This window comes from Oncorhynchus clarkii, unplaced genomic scaffold, assembly GCF_045791955.1.
Source record: "Oncorhynchus clarkii lewisi isolate Uvic-CL-2024 unplaced genomic scaffold, UVic_Ocla_1.0 unplaced_contig_1317_pilon_pilon, whole genome shotgun sequence".
Classification (NCBI taxonomy): domain Eukaryota; kingdom Metazoa; phylum Chordata; class Actinopteri; order Salmoniformes; family Salmonidae; genus Oncorhynchus; species Oncorhynchus clarkii.
The window spans coordinates 60,001-75,702 of NW_027258001.1; the positions used below are offsets into that span (position 1 = coordinate 60,001).

The 15,702-nt window shown below is 42.3% G+C and overlaps 1 protein-coding gene across 1 annotated transcript in view; it reads right to left on the reverse strand.

Annotated features, from left to right (window-relative positions):
• LOC139394452 (uncharacterized) overlaps positions 1 to 15,702 on the reverse strand; it is a 96,306-nt gene that overhangs the window by 4,200 nt on the left and 76,404 nt on the right. Inside the window, exons 6-7 of the mRNA XM_071142521.1 lie at positions 1,361 to 1,364; positions 1,092 to 1,172 (exon numbers count right to left, since the gene is read on the reverse strand). Of these exons, the coding sequence (XP_070998622.1) occupies positions 1,092 to 1,172; positions 1,361 to 1,364 (85 nt within the window). The remainder of the gene's footprint in view (positions 1 to 1,091; positions 1,173 to 1,360; positions 1,365 to 15,702) is intronic.

The following is a 15,702-nucleotide window of genomic DNA, read 5'->3' on the forward strand; positions in this document are numbered from 1 at the left end:
TTAAGGGCTTTATTAGCATGGGAAACATGTGTTAAGTAAAGTAGATAATATTCAAAGTGAAATAAACAATAAAAATTAACAGTAAACATTACACTCACAGAAGTTCCAAAAGAATAAAGACATTTCAAATGTCATATTATATATATATATACAGTGTTGTAACAATGTGCAAATGGTTAAAGTACAACATGGAAAATAAATAAGCATAAATATGGGTTGTATTTACAATGGTGTTTGTTCTTCACTGGTTGACCTTTTCTTGTGGCAACAGGTCACAAATCTTGCTGCTGTGATGGCACACTGTGGTATTTCACCCAGTAGATATGGGAGTTTATCAACATTGGGTTTGTTTTCGAATTCTTTGTGGATCTGTGTAATCTGAGGGTACACAGATCTCTCTCTCTTTCTCTGTCCTAGTAGTTTACTGTACTCTATGAGACGTGTCTGTAACTTTCAGAATACAGTATGGTCTCCTCTCTCTCTCTCTCTCTCGCTCTGTCCCTCTCTCTCTCTCTCTCTCTCCTAGTATCTTACTGTACTCTATGAGACGTGTCTGTAACATTCAGAATAAAGTATGGTCTCCTCTCTCTCTCTCTCTCTCTGTCCCTCTCTCTCTCTCTCTCTCTCTCCTAGTATCTTACTGTACTCTATGAGACGTGCCTGTGCCATTTGCTTATTGCACTGTTAGACTGAAACCATGTGTTTGTTTGGCATTGAACCTGAAATAGCATTGTGTGCATGTGTACGTGTATTGGAGTATACCTGCTGTGTGTGTGTGTGTGTGTGTGTGTGTCTGTGTGTGTGTGTGTGTGTGTGTGTCTGTGTGTGTGTGTGTGTGTGTGTGTGTGTGTGTGTGTGTGTGTGTGTGTGTGTGTGTCTGTGTGTGTGTGTGTGTGTGTGTGTGTGTGTGTGTGTGTGTGTGTGTGTGTGTGTGTGTGTGTGTGTGTGTGTGTGTGTGTGTGTGTGTGTGTGGCGTGCGTACGTGCGTGGCGTGAGTGAGTGAGTGAGTGCGCGTGCGTGTGTGTGTGTGTCTGCGTGTGTGTGTGTGTGTGTGCGTTGTACAGAGAGACAGAACAATGGGACACATTCACCAGCCTCACAACCATTGAACACATTATAGCTTGTCACTGTGCTGTTCAGACCACTAAGCCTCTGAGTCTCATAGAGACGATCTGGTAAGAGACAAGAATGACTAAATCACAGGCTCTGTTATATTCACAGGATGAGGAAATACTTCACAATGTACAAGCTGTGTGTTCATTAAGGGCCTTCAGGAAGTATTCATACCCTTTGACTTAGTCCACGTTTTGTTGTGTTACAGCCTGAATTCAACATGGATTCAATAGATGTTTTCTCTCACCCATCTACACACAATACACAATACACAATACATAACACATAATACACAATACACAATACACAATACATAATACACAATACACAATACACAATACACAATACATAACATATAACACATAATACACAATACACAATACACAATACACAATACATAATACACAATACATAATACACAATACATAATACACAATACACAATACACAATACATAATACACAATACATAATACACAATACACAATACACAATACACAATACATAACATATAACACATAATACACAATACACAATACACAATACATAATACACAATACACAATACACAATACACAAAACATAACACACAATACATAATACATAATACACAATACACAATACACAATACATAATACACAATACACAATACACAACGCATAATACACAATACACAATACACAACACATAATACACAATACACAATACACAATACACAACACATAATACACAATACACAATACACAACACATAATACATAACACACAATACACATAATACACAATACACAATACATAATACACAATACACAATACATAACACACAATACACAATACATAATACATAATACACAATACACAATACATAACACACAATACACAATACATAATACACAATACATAATACATAACATATAACACATAATACACAATACACAATACACAACACATAATACATAACACACAATACACATAATACACAATACACAATACATAATACATAACATATAACACATAATACACAATACACAATACACAATACATAATACATAACATATAACACATAATACACAATACACAATACACAATACACAATACATAATACATAATACACAATACATAATACACAATACACAATACACAATACATAATACACAATACATAATACACAATACACAATACACAATACATAACATATAACACATAATACACAATACACAATACACAATACATAATACACAATACACAATACACAATACACAAAACATAACACACAATACATAATACATAATACACAATACACAATACACAATACATAATACACAATACACAATACACAACGCATAATACACAATACACAATACACAACACATAATACACAATACACAATACACAATACACAACACATAATACACAATACACAATACACAACACATAATACACAATACACAATACATAATACACAATACACAATACATAACACACAATACACAATACATAATACATAATACACAATACACAATACATAACACACAATACACAATACATAATACACAATACATAATACATAACATATAACACATAATACACAATACACAATACACAACACATAATACATAACACACAATACACATAATACACAATACACAATACATAATACACAATACATAATACATAACATATAACACATAATACACAATACACAATACACAATACATAATACACAATACATAATACATAATACACAATACATAATACACAATACACAATACACAATACATAATACACAATACATAATACACAATACACAATACACAATACACAATACATAACATATAACACATAATACACAATACACAATACACAATACATAATACACAATACACAATACATAACACACAATACACAATACATAATACACAATACACAATACACAATACACAATACACAATACACAACGCATAATACACAATACACAATACACAACACATAATACACAATACACAATACACAACACATAACACACAATACACAATACACAATACATAACACACAATACACAATACACAATACACAATACATAGCGATAAAGTCAAAACATGTTTTTTGAATTGTTTTGCACATTTATTGAAAATGAAATACAGAAAGGGAATTTACATAAGTATTCACACCCCCTGAGTCAATACATGTTAGAATCACCTTTTGTCAGTGATTACAGCTGTGAGTGTTTCTGGGTAAGTCTCTAAGAGCTTTAAACACCTAGATTGTACAATATTTGGCAATTATTCTTTTTTTTTAAATCATCAAGCTCTGTCAAGTTGGTTGTTGATCATTGCTAGACAGCCATTTTTAAGTCTTGCCACAGATGTTCAAGACGATTTAAGTCAAAACTGTAACTAGGCCACTCAGGGACATTCAATGTCGTCTTGGTGAGCAACTCCAGTGTGTATTTCAATCAGATGTATTTATAAAGCCCTTCTTACATCAGCTGCCGTCACAAAGTGCTGTACAGAAACCCAGCCGCGTGTTTTAGGTCATTGTCCTGCTGAAAGGTGAATTTGTCTCCCAGTGTCTGGTGGAAAGCAGACTGAACCAGGTTTAACCTGTGCTTATATCCATTCCTTTGTGTTGTTGTTACCCATCAACCAATAGGTGCCCTTCTTTACGAGGCATTGGAAAACCCTCCTGGTCTTAGTGGTTGAGACTGTGTATGAAGTGCACTGCTCCACTGAGGGACCTTACAGAGATAATTGTATAGTGGAGTATAGAGATGAGGTAGTCATTCAAAAATCATCAGAAAATAAATCATGTTAAACACTATTATTGCACACAGAGTGAGTCCGTGCACCTTATTATGTGACTCGTTGAGCACATTTTTACTCCTGAAATTATTTTTGGGGCTTACCATAACAAGGGAGTTAAATACCTATTGAGTCAAGACATTTCAGCTTTTCATTTTTATTAATTTGTAAACATTTACAAAAACATAATTCCATTCTGACATTATGGGGTGTTGTGTGAAGGCCGGTTACACGAAATCTCAATGTAATATTTGTTATTAGACTTATAATAGAAGTAGTAGATGTTGCATTAGTCATATTTAAAAATAAAACGTGTGAAACTCAGTGGTTGCTATGGATTTAATACTAAAGGAAATAATCAAACAAGTAAAAACTGTAGCATTAAACTATCTCTAGGTTTTATTCTACAATTAGCAGTGTTCTGATCACTCTATAGTACTATAGTAACTCTGAAACAGTTTTCAGACAAAACAGGACAAATGCGCGGGCATCTCGTAAAACCCGGCCTTGGTGATGGCTGTCAATCAACACGTGTTCTGTCTGTGTCTGTGCGCGCTCCTGTCCAGTCCTGTGGGAGTTGCTGGGGTACTTTGGGATATCCCCTTCCTGCTACTTTATTACCCCGCTCCGAAGACAGCTATGCGAGGAGGGCAGGCGCATGGGCTAAGCACTGGGCGAAACTCTCCCAACTCACTCTCTCTGAACGCGAACATCGACTAGAGGACTGTGGAAGTTGTCAGGCTATCCGCTCTCTGCCGCTCACTTCAACTAAACCGCTACCGGACGCCCCCGTGCGAGACTTCACCTCTGCCTGTCACACGGCTCCCGCCGCCGGGGACTGGAGTTTACAGGAGGCTGGGGCTTTATTAAAGGAAAGCATACTTGAAGGGGAACAATACATATCTGGATATCCTCAGGCTCTGACGGTGTTGCTACTGAGAAACTTTCTCTTCTTGAGTGTGACTGGCGTTCGTTCGTAAGCAGGCTGGAGGAGGCTACTAAAAGTGGAGTCATCATACCGTAGTTCATATTTTCTTTTGTTTCACGCGCTCTGTCCGGAGCAGCGTCTGTCATCTCCCGAACTGGATTACTTCGCATGTGTTTATTTTGCGGGAAATAGAGACGCTGCGTAATTGTTTGGAGACCGAGCAACTAATCGCGAAATAATTTGTATTGTACACCTGTTTCTTATTGCTCTGCTAGCTATGTCATCGGAGCAAACAACTGTCTCCACCGCCGTGAACAGAGGAGCTAAGAACCATATCCGAGACCGAGGAGCGAACCGAGCGGGTTCTTTTGGAACGGACCGAAAAACTTTTCTGTGGAACTTGTTGTAAAATTAGTCAACGACAAAAAGGAACTCCGGTGCCAAATTTAATTTAACGGAGGTGGATTTTGTCTTATTTTCTCGGGAGGAAACTCATACTTGTATAATCGGTCGTTCATAAAATTGTTCTCTCAACGAAGAGACTTCGTTCTAGAACTGGAACTCTGGAGAAAGTTTTGGAACTGGAACTCTGGAGAACGTTTCGGAACGCCGAACGCTCAGGGGGGAACGGTCGCGCAACTAAACGATACAAGTAAGGACACATTATTTTATATCCGGCCACGGACTGTAATTCATGTTTATTGTTACTTTTCAACTAGGGAATTAATGCGCTTTTGTATCAGTATAAACTCTCCCCATTATGCACGCTTCATTTCACTTATAGAAGTTTTCAAAATAGCCTCCCCGAGAGTCGCAGAGTTGACGTTTTGATACAGTTATTTTATTTGACACAACTTTGGGGTTAATTAAACTCCTTTCTGAATGTGGAGTTTGTGTACGTGCTGTACCACTACATCTGCAAACCCGGCTAACTGTTCTAAATGAACTCCGTGGCTGTGGTCAAAATGGAGACTATATGTGTTCAAGAAAACTGGATTTTCTGTTGGAATAGTTTTCTTTCCGACGTGTAGAAAAACGTGCGTATATATTACTATTTTTTTCTCGTTTTAAATGATGTAATCTTCATTATCAGGCTGAAGTTTCAATGACTTTGTTCATTTAAATTTTCTTGTAGGTGAGGGTTTAGGTCATTTCCATTTTAGGTCAATGGGTCGAATTATTTAGTGGTCGAGTTTGACCTCTGACATTTTAGTTCGCTTTTTCGTTTTTTTTAGACAAATGAATTAATCCATGAAGTTGTTGAAATGCTTTGTAAGCGGATGTATCAACAACAGCTCATTTCAGTCGTTCAAGTTATCTGACGTGTCACTAAATTGATTTAGACCGCTAATATGGTCTGCTGTGCAGTTTACGCAGAAGAGTTGGTGGTCTATTCTATTTTATTCTAACGTATTTACACTGTCATCTTCTATACTTGTTGATATTATTTTAAGGTTGTTTTAGGCCTACCAGATCAGAAAGCGTTATAGGCCAGTGTGCGACAGACACAGTAACTGCGCTACTCTCGCTGTAGTTGTTCTCACCAGTCTAACAATGTCAAAACGGGGTTAAACCAAAACACACAAACTACGATTATCCGGTATGAGGTTATAGAGTTGAGCCCCAAAATATAATGTTGCCAATATAATTATTAGCCTTTGTGTTTTTCATTAACAATCTTATAAAAAATCTGAATTAAATCACATTAAGTTGATGAGTACAATATTTTTTTTTTTTATCCAACTAGAGTAGGTCTATTTTCCCGTTATAGGAATTTGCAACACTGTAGTAATTATTGGGTAATTACTTATCCAGCTTTTACATTTTAAATTCCAACGGAAACAGACTGTGTTCCTTTATTTTTCACTCACATAAGTTATCTCTGTTAAATTATATTTCACTTTCATAGCCAGAAATTATCAGAATATGAATTCATTTAATTCTGAAGTTTAATTAAATGTAATCTCCTCTCTTATCACCCCTGACTCGTATCTTGATATCATCCAACAGACAATATAATTAACCATCAGATTCTAGTGAGGAAGTAGACCTGAGGCCGTCTCTATATTACCTCAGACTAGACCTGAGGCAGTCTCTATATTACCTCAGAGTAGACCCGAGGCAGTCTCTATATTACCTCAGAGTAGACCTGAGGCCGTCTCTATATTACCTCAGAGTAGACCTGAGGCAGTCTCTATATTACCTCAGAGTAGACCTGAGGCCGTCTCTATATTACCTCAGAGTAGACCTGAGGCAGTCTCTGTATTACCTCAGAGTAGACCTGAGGCCGTCTCTATATTACCTCAGAGTAGACCTGAGGCCGTCTCTGTATTACCTCAGAGTAGACCTGAGGCCGTCTCTATATTACCTCAGAGTAGACCTGAGGCCGTCTCTATATTACCTCAGAGTAGACCTGAGGCCGTCTCTGTATTACCTCAGAGTAGACCTGAGGCCGTCTCTATATTACCTCAGAGTAGACCTGAGGCCGTCTCTGTATTACCTCAGAGTAGACCTGAGGCCGTCTCTTTATTACCTCAGAGTAGACCTGAGGCCGTCTCTGTATTACCTCAGAGTAGACCTGAGGCCGTCTCTATATTACCTCAGAGTAGACCTGAGGCCGTCTCTATATTACCTCAGAGTAGACCTGAGGCCGTCTCTATATTACCTCAGAGTAGACCTGAGGCCGTCTCTATATTACCTCAGAGTAGACCTGAGGCCGTCTCTATATTACCTCAGAGTAGACCTGAGGCCGTCTCTATATTACCTCAGAGTAGACCTGAGGCCGTCTCTGTATTACCTCAGAGTAGACCTGAGGCCGTCTCTATATTACCTCAGAGTAGACCTGAGGCCGTCTCTATATTACCTCAGAGTAGACCTGAGGCCGTCTCTATATTACCTCAGAGTAGACCTGAGGCCGTCTCTATATTACCTCAGAGTAGACCTGAGGCAGTCTCTATATTACCTCAGAGTAGACCTGAGGCAGTCTCTATATTACCTCAGAGTAGACCTGAGGCCGTCTCTATATTACCTCAGAGTAGACCTGAGGCCGTCTCTGTATTACCTCAGAGTAGACCTGAGGCAGTCTCTATATTACCTCAGAGTAGACCTGAGGCCGTCTCTATATTACCTCAGAGTAGACCTGAGGCCGTCTCTATATTACCTCAGAGTAGACCTGAGGCAGTCTCTATATTACCTCAGAGTAGACCTGAGGCCGTCTCTATATTACCTCAGAGTAGACCTGAGGCCGTCTCTATATTACCTCAGAGTAGACCTGAGGCAGTCTCTATATTACCTCAGAGTAGACCTGAGGCAGTCTCTATATTACCTCAGAGTAGATTTTGGTCTCAGATAGCAGAGAGCAGGGACCATGCTGTCATCATTTCCAACATTAGGGGAAATCCTACCAGAGTCTTTCTTCTTTAGTATTATTAACTAATGTGAACTTCCCGCAAGGAATATACTCACAAAATGGCTAAAACAACGTGCGTTAGGAAAGACATGGTGTCTTTTACCAAAACGTGTCAGTGAATAACCAGACTGGTTAACACAGGTGTCTTTCAACAAGTATATATACAGAGAATAGTTAAGGACTCTGTTGGATCGTAGTTTGCCTCAGGGGACAGATGGATGAGTGGTATCGTAGTAGTGTCAGAGAGGACGACTGTGGACGTTCCCAGTGTGTTCCCAGTGTGTTCCCAGTGTGTTCCCAGTGTGTTCCCAGTGTGTTCCCAGTGTGTTCCCAGTGTGTTCTCAGTGTGTTCTCAGTGTGTTCCCAGTGTGTTCCCAGTGTGTTTTCAGTGTGTTTTCAGTGTGTTTTCAGTGTGTTTTCAGTGTGTTCAGTGTGTTCCCAGTTTGTTTTCAGTGTGTTCCCAGTGTGTTTTCAGTGTGTTCCCAGTGTGTTTTCAGTGTGTTCCCAGTGTGTTTTCAGTGTGTTCCCAGTACACACTCAGAAAACAGTTCAAATATCTTAGTTTGACTGCGGTGTCCCCTCAGGGCGGTTATAGAGAAGCCTCTTAGGAAAATGTCAATGGGGTCAACGAGGACTCGGTGAGTTTGTAAATAGGGCCTTGGCTGGCTCCCTAAGTGCTGAGGACTTTGTGACGCGCACGCGCACACACACGCACAAACACACACACACACACGCACAAACACACACACACACACGTAATGAAGTAATATTTGTCATATATGAATATTAAACCTGTACCTCACATAAGACCCCTGATAAGACAAGGCAAGTTGTATGTTAATGAAGTCTATTAAAATGTTTCTCCATGAAGATGAGGGTTCCATCAATAGAAAGGGATGAGAAAGAGATTTCATTACATTGTAAACTAATATATTCACACAACTGATAATGATTGGCTGCCTGCATATCCTCCATCCCGCACTGCAGTCGTATGTGTTCGTTATATATCAGGGATTCAAATGGATTTAGAACCTTCTACAGACCGGCAGGTCTACAACACTGACGGATACGGCAATACATTAGAAAAAACAAGCTGACCAGGACCGGACCAGACCAGACCGGACAGGACCGGACCAGACCAGACCGGACAGGACCGGACCAGACCAGACCAGACTGGACCGGACCAGACCAGACCAGACTGGACCGGACCAGACCAGACCAGACTGGACCAGACCGGACCAGACCAGACCTAAAATATATGTATATATCGCTAGGGGTAACCATTTACTGAGTCATACTGTTAGATATCATATAACACATTTTACACCACTACACACACACACACCAGAGACACACACACACACACACACATCGAGGGGTTTGAACATGTACCACCTAGGGTGGTAAGGAGGTCTGACCCTGTACTACTCTCTCATACTGTGCTCCACCTGCATACACACACACACACTTAGACACACACTCAGACACTGCGCTGGGGCGCTATATGAGACCCAGACCCCATTGTGGTAAGTCCCATTGTTAGGAGCAGAGAGGGGTTACAACCCTCACAGGGGATCCTGGGTTGAATTCCCAACCCCCCCCCCCCCCCCCCAGCAGCCAATCAGAGCCCAGCATTTTCAAAACCTGCACCTTGAACAAGAGGCCACCCTCTTAACCTTCATGGCCTTAGTTTACACACACAGCCCTCAGAGAGAGAGTGTGTGTGTGTGTGGTGTGCGTGCGTGTGTGGCGTGTGTGTGTGTGTGGCGTGCGTGCGTGCGTGTGTTTGTTCACAAGTGCGTGTCTCCAGAGCAGAGATTGGCAGGTGAGACCCGTATATATATATATATATATATATATATCTGGTGTCGTTCTGTCCTTGTTAATGTCTGTCTCTCCTTCTCTTCTCTTTCTTTCTCCTCTCTCCTTCTCTTCTCTTTCTCTTCTCTCCATCTCTTCCTCTCTCCTTCTCTTCTCTTTCTCTTCTCTCCATCTCTTCCTCTCTCCTTCTCTTCTCTTTCTCTTCTCTCCATCTCTTCCTCTCTCCTTCTCTTCTCTTTCTCTTCTCTCCATCTCTTCCTCTCTCCTTCTCTTCTCCTCTCCCTCTCTCTCCTTCACTAGTTCTCTTCCTCTCTCCTTCTCTTCTCCTCTCCCTCTCTCTCCTTCACTAGTTCTCTTCCTCTCTCCTTCTCTTCTCCTCTCCCTCTCTCTCCTTCACTAGTTCTCTTCCTCTCTCCTTCTCTTCTCCTCTCCCTCTCTCTCCTTCACTAGTTCTCTTCTCTCCTCTTCTCCTCTCCTTCTACCCCCCCGTCCCCCCCCCCCGTCCCATTACCAGTTAAATGGTCTAGTCTGGACTGATTCCAGGTCATGTTGGGATGACAGGTTTGATGTGACCGGACCTCTGGTATTCAGGGGGGGGGGGGGGGGGTCATTTCTGACCCGTTGGATATTGGTTATGGACTGATGTCATTGAGGCCACAGGGTGCAGTGTGGTTGCGTGGTCAGTCACGTTAGGACATTTGATTTACGCTGTCACTGTGTGTGTGTGTGTGTGTGTTCAGTAACTGTAGCAGAGATAGCTCTGGGAAACCTCTCTCTAGCTGATTCAGTCCTGATTAAAATGTCAACAGCACACCTGGACCTGCACAGACCAGACCTGGTGCACGGAGCACAGACCGCCACACACACACACACACACACACACTCCTACGCCGCCACACACACACACACACACACACACACACACACACACACACACACTCCTACGCCGCCACACACACACTCCTACGACAGTGGTTATTCTCTCTCTCTCTGATAGGAATGATATTCTATATAATGTCTCCTCTCAGCACACAGTAATGTCTCCTCTCAGCAATGTCTCCTCTCAGTAATGTCTCCTCTCAGCTCTCAGTAGTGTCTCCTCTCAGTAATGTCTCCTCTCAGTAATGTCTCCTCTCAGTAATGTCTCCTCTCAGCTCTCAGTAATGTCTCCTCTCAGTAATGTCTCCTCTCAGCACAGTAATGTCTCCTCTCAGCACACAGTAATGTCTCCTCTTAGCACACAATAATGTCTCCTCTCAGCACACAGTAATGTCTCCTCTCAGCACACAGTAATGTCTCCTCTCAGTAATGTCTCCTCTCAGCACACAGTAATGTCTCCTCTCAGTAATGTCTCCTCTCAGTAATGTCTCCTCTCAGCTCTCAGTAATGTCTCCTCTCAGTAATGTCTCCTCTCAGCTCTCAGTAATGTCTCCTCTCAGTAATGTCTCCTCTCAGCTCTCAGTAATGTCTCCTCTCGGTAATGTCTCCTCTCGGTAATGTCTCCTCTCGGTAATGTCTCCTCTCGGTAATGTCTCCTCTCAGTAATGTCTCCTCTTAGCACACAGTAATGTCTCCTCTCAGCACACAGTAATGTCTCCTCTCAGCACACAGTAATGTCTCCTCTCAGTAATGTCTCCTCTCAGCACACAGTAATGTCTCCTCTCAGTAATGTCTCCTCTCAGTAATGTCTCCTCTCAGCTCTCAGTAATGTCTCCTCTCAGTAATGTCTCCTCTCAGCTCTCAGTAATGTCTCCTCTCAGTAATGTCTCCTCTCAGCTCTCAGTAATGTCTCCTCTCAGTAATGTCTCCTCTCGGTAATGTCTCCTCTCGGTAATGTCTCCTCTCGGTAATGTCTCCTCTCGGTAATGTCTCCTCTTGGTAATGTCTCCTCTCAGTAATGTCTCCTCTCAGCTCTCAGTAATGTCTCCTCTCAGTAATGTCTCCTCTCAGCACACAGTAATGTCTCCTCTCAGCACACAGTAATGTCTCCTCTCAGTAATGTCTCCTCTCAGCACACAGTAATGTCTCCTCTCAGTAATGTCTCCTCTCAGCACACAGTAATGTCTCCTCTCAGTAATGTCTCCTCTCAGTAATGTCTCCTCTCAGCTCTCAGTAATGTCTCCTCTCAGTAATGTCTCCTCTCAGCTCTCAGTAATGTCTCCTCTCGGTAATGTCTCCTCTCGGTAATGTCTCCTCTCAGTAATGTCTCCTCTCGGTAATGTCTCCTCTCAGTAATGTCTCCTCTCGGTAATGTCTCCTCTCAGTAATGTCTCCTCTCAGTAATGTCTCCTCTCAGCTCTCAGTAATGTCTCCTCTCAGTAATGTCTCCTCTCAGCTCTCAGTAATGTCTCCTCTCAGTAATGTCTCCTCTCAGCACACAGTAATGTCTCATCTCAGCTGTCAGTAATGTCTCCTCTCAGTAATGTCTCCTCTCAGTAATGTCTCCTCTCAGTAATGTCTCCTCTCAGCACACAGTAATGTCTCCTCTCAGTAATGTCTCCTCTCAGTAATGTCTCCTGTCAGCACACAGTAATGTCTCCTCTCAGTAATGTCTCCTCTCAGTAATGTCTCCTCTCAGCTCTCAGTAATGTCTCCTCTCAGTAATGTCTCCTCTCAGTAATGTCTCCTCTCAGCACACAGTAATGTCTCATCTCAGCTGTCAGTAATGTCTCCTCTCAGTAATGTCTCCTCTCAGTAATGTCTCCTCTCAGTAATTTCTCCTCTCAGCACACAGTAATGTCTCCTCTCAGTAATGTCTCCTCTCAGTAATGTCTCCTGTCAGCACACAGTAATGTCTCCTCTCAGTAATGTCTCCTCTCAGCTCTCAGTAATGTCTCCTCTCAGTAATGTCTCCTCTCAGCACACAGTAATGTCTCCTCTCAGTAATGTCTCCTCTCAGCACACAGTAATGTCTCCTCTCAGTAATGTCTCCTCTCAGTAATGTCTCCTCTCAGCTCTCAGTAATGTCTCCTCTCAGTAATGTCTCCTCTCAGCTCTCAGTAATGTCTCCTCTCGGTAATGTCTCCTCTCGGTAATGTCTCCTCTCAGTAATGTCTCCTCTCGGTAATGTCTCCTCTCAGTAATGTCTCCTCTCGGTAATGTCTCCTCTCAGTAATGTCTCCTCTCAGTAATGTCTCCTCTCAGCTCTCAGTAATGTCTCCTCTCAGTAATGTCTCCTCTCAGCTCTCAGTAATGTCTCCTCTCAGTAATGTCTCCTCTCAGTAATGTCTCCTCTCAGCACACAGTAATGTCTCCTCTCAGCTCTCAGTAATGTCTCCTCTCAGTAATGTCTCCTCTCAGTAATGTCTCCTCTCAGCACACAGTAATGTCTCCTCTCAGCACACAGTAATGTCTTATCTCAGCTGTCAGTAATGTCTCCTCTCAGTAATGTCTCCTCTCAGTAGTGTCTCCTCTCAGTAATGTCTCCTCTCAGTAATGTCTCCTCTCAGTAATGTCTCCTCTCAGCACACAGTAATGTCTCCTCTCAGTAATGTCTCCTCTCAGTAATGTCTCCTGTCAGCACACAGTAATGTCTCCTCTCAGTAATGTCTCCTCTCAGTAATGTCTCCTGTCAGCACACAGTAATGTCTTCTCTCAGTTCGACATCGGCTAGGCGCCCGCCGAACTGAAGCATCCTGACGCCTTAATTCTCACCTGCTCTAATTACCTCACAAAAATGTCTACTCTGAGCTTTCTCTCTCTAACTAACAACACTGTCTACTCTGAGCTTTCTCTCTCTAACTGACAACACTGTCTACTGTGAGCTTTCTTTCTTTAACTGACAACACTGTCTACTGTGAGCTTTCTCTCTAACTAACAACACTGTCTACTGTGAGCTTTCTCTCTAACTGACAACACTGTCTACTGTGAGCTTTCTCTCTAACTGACAACACTGTCTACTGTGAGCTTTCTCTCTGTAACTGACAACACTGTCTACTGTGAGCTTTCTCTCTAGCTGACAACACTGTGATAGATGTGTGATGGTTATTATTAAAAGGTTGTGTGATGGTAGGGGCCCAGACACCACACAAAGCACCTGAATGAACCCTAATGAACAGCACTAGCCCTCAGTTTCACCTGTCACTCCCAATTAAGGGAAGTCCCTCTCCCGTCTCGCTCCTTCAGTGGTGTAAAGTACTGTCTCTCTCCTTCAGTGGTGTAAAGTACTGTCTCTCTCCTTCAGTGGTGTAAAGTACTGTCTCTCTCCTTCAGTGGTGTAAAGTACTGTCTCTCTCCTTCAGTGGTGTAAAGTACTGTCTCTCTCCTTCAGTGGTGTAAAGTACAGTCTCTCTCCTTCAGTGGTGTAAAGTACTGTCTCTCTCCTTCAGTGGTGTAAAGTACCGTCTCTCTCCTTCAGTGGTGTAAAGTACCGTCTCTCTCCTTCAGTGGTGTAAAGTACTGTCTCTCTCCTTCAGTGGTGTAAAGTACCGTCTCTCTCCTTCAGTGGTGTAAAGTACTGTCTCTCTCCTTCAGTGGTGTAAAGTACTGTCTCTCTCCTTCAGTAGTGTAAAGTACTGTCTCTCTCCTTCAGTGGTGTAAAGTACCGTCTCTCTCCTTCAGTGGTGTAAAGTACCGTCTCTCTCCTTCAGTGGTGTAAAGTACCGTCTCTCTCCTTCAGTGGTGTAAAGTACCGTCTCTCTCCTTCAGTGGTGTAAAGTACTGTCTCTCTCCTTCAGTGGTGTAAAGTACTGTCTCTCTCCTTCAGTGGTGTAAAGTACTGTCTCTCTCCTTCAGTGGTGTAAAGTACCGTCTCTCTCCTTCAGTGGTGTAAAGTACTGTCTCTCTCCTTCAGTGGTGTAAAGTACTGTCTCTCTCCTTCAGTGGTGTAAAGTACTGTCTCTCTCCTTCAGTGGTGTAAAGTACTGTCTCTCTCCTTCAGTGGTGTAAAGTACCGTCTCTCTCCTTCAGTGGTGTAAAGTACCGTCTCTCTCCTTCAGTGGTGTAAAGTACCGTCTCTCTCCTTCAGTGGTGTAAAGTACCGTCTCTCTCCTTCAGTGGTGTAAAGTACCGTCTCTCTCCTTCAGTGGTGTAAAGTACTGTCTCTCTCCTTCAGTGGTGTAAAGTACTGTCTCTCTCCTTCAGTGGTGTAAAGTACTGTCTCTCTCCTTCAGTGGTGTAAAGTACCGTCTCTCTCCTTCAGTGGTGTAAAGTACCGTCTCTCTCCTTCAGTGGTGTAAAGTACTGTATCTCTCCTTCAGTGGTGTAAAGTACTGTCTCTCTCCTTCAGTGGTGTAAAGTACTGTCTCTCTCCTTCAGTGGTGTAAAGTACTGTCTCTCCTTCAGTGGTGTAAAGTACCGTCTCTCTCCTTCAGTGGTGTAAAGTACCGTCTCTCTCCTTCAGTGGTGTAAAGTACCGTCTCTCCTTCAGTGGTGTAAAGTACCGTCTCTCCTTCAGTGGTGTAAAGTACCGTCTCTCTCCTTCAGTGGTGTAAAGTACCGTCTCTCTCCTTCAGTGGTGTAAAGTACTGTCTCTCTCCTTCAGTGGTGTAAAGTACTGTCTCTCTCCTTCAGTGGTGTAAAGTACTGTCTCTCTCCTTCAGTGGTGTAAAGTACTGTCTCTCTCCTTCAGTGGTGTAAAGTACTGTCTCTCTCCTTCAGTGGTGTAAAGTACTGTCTCGCTCCTTCAGTGGTGTA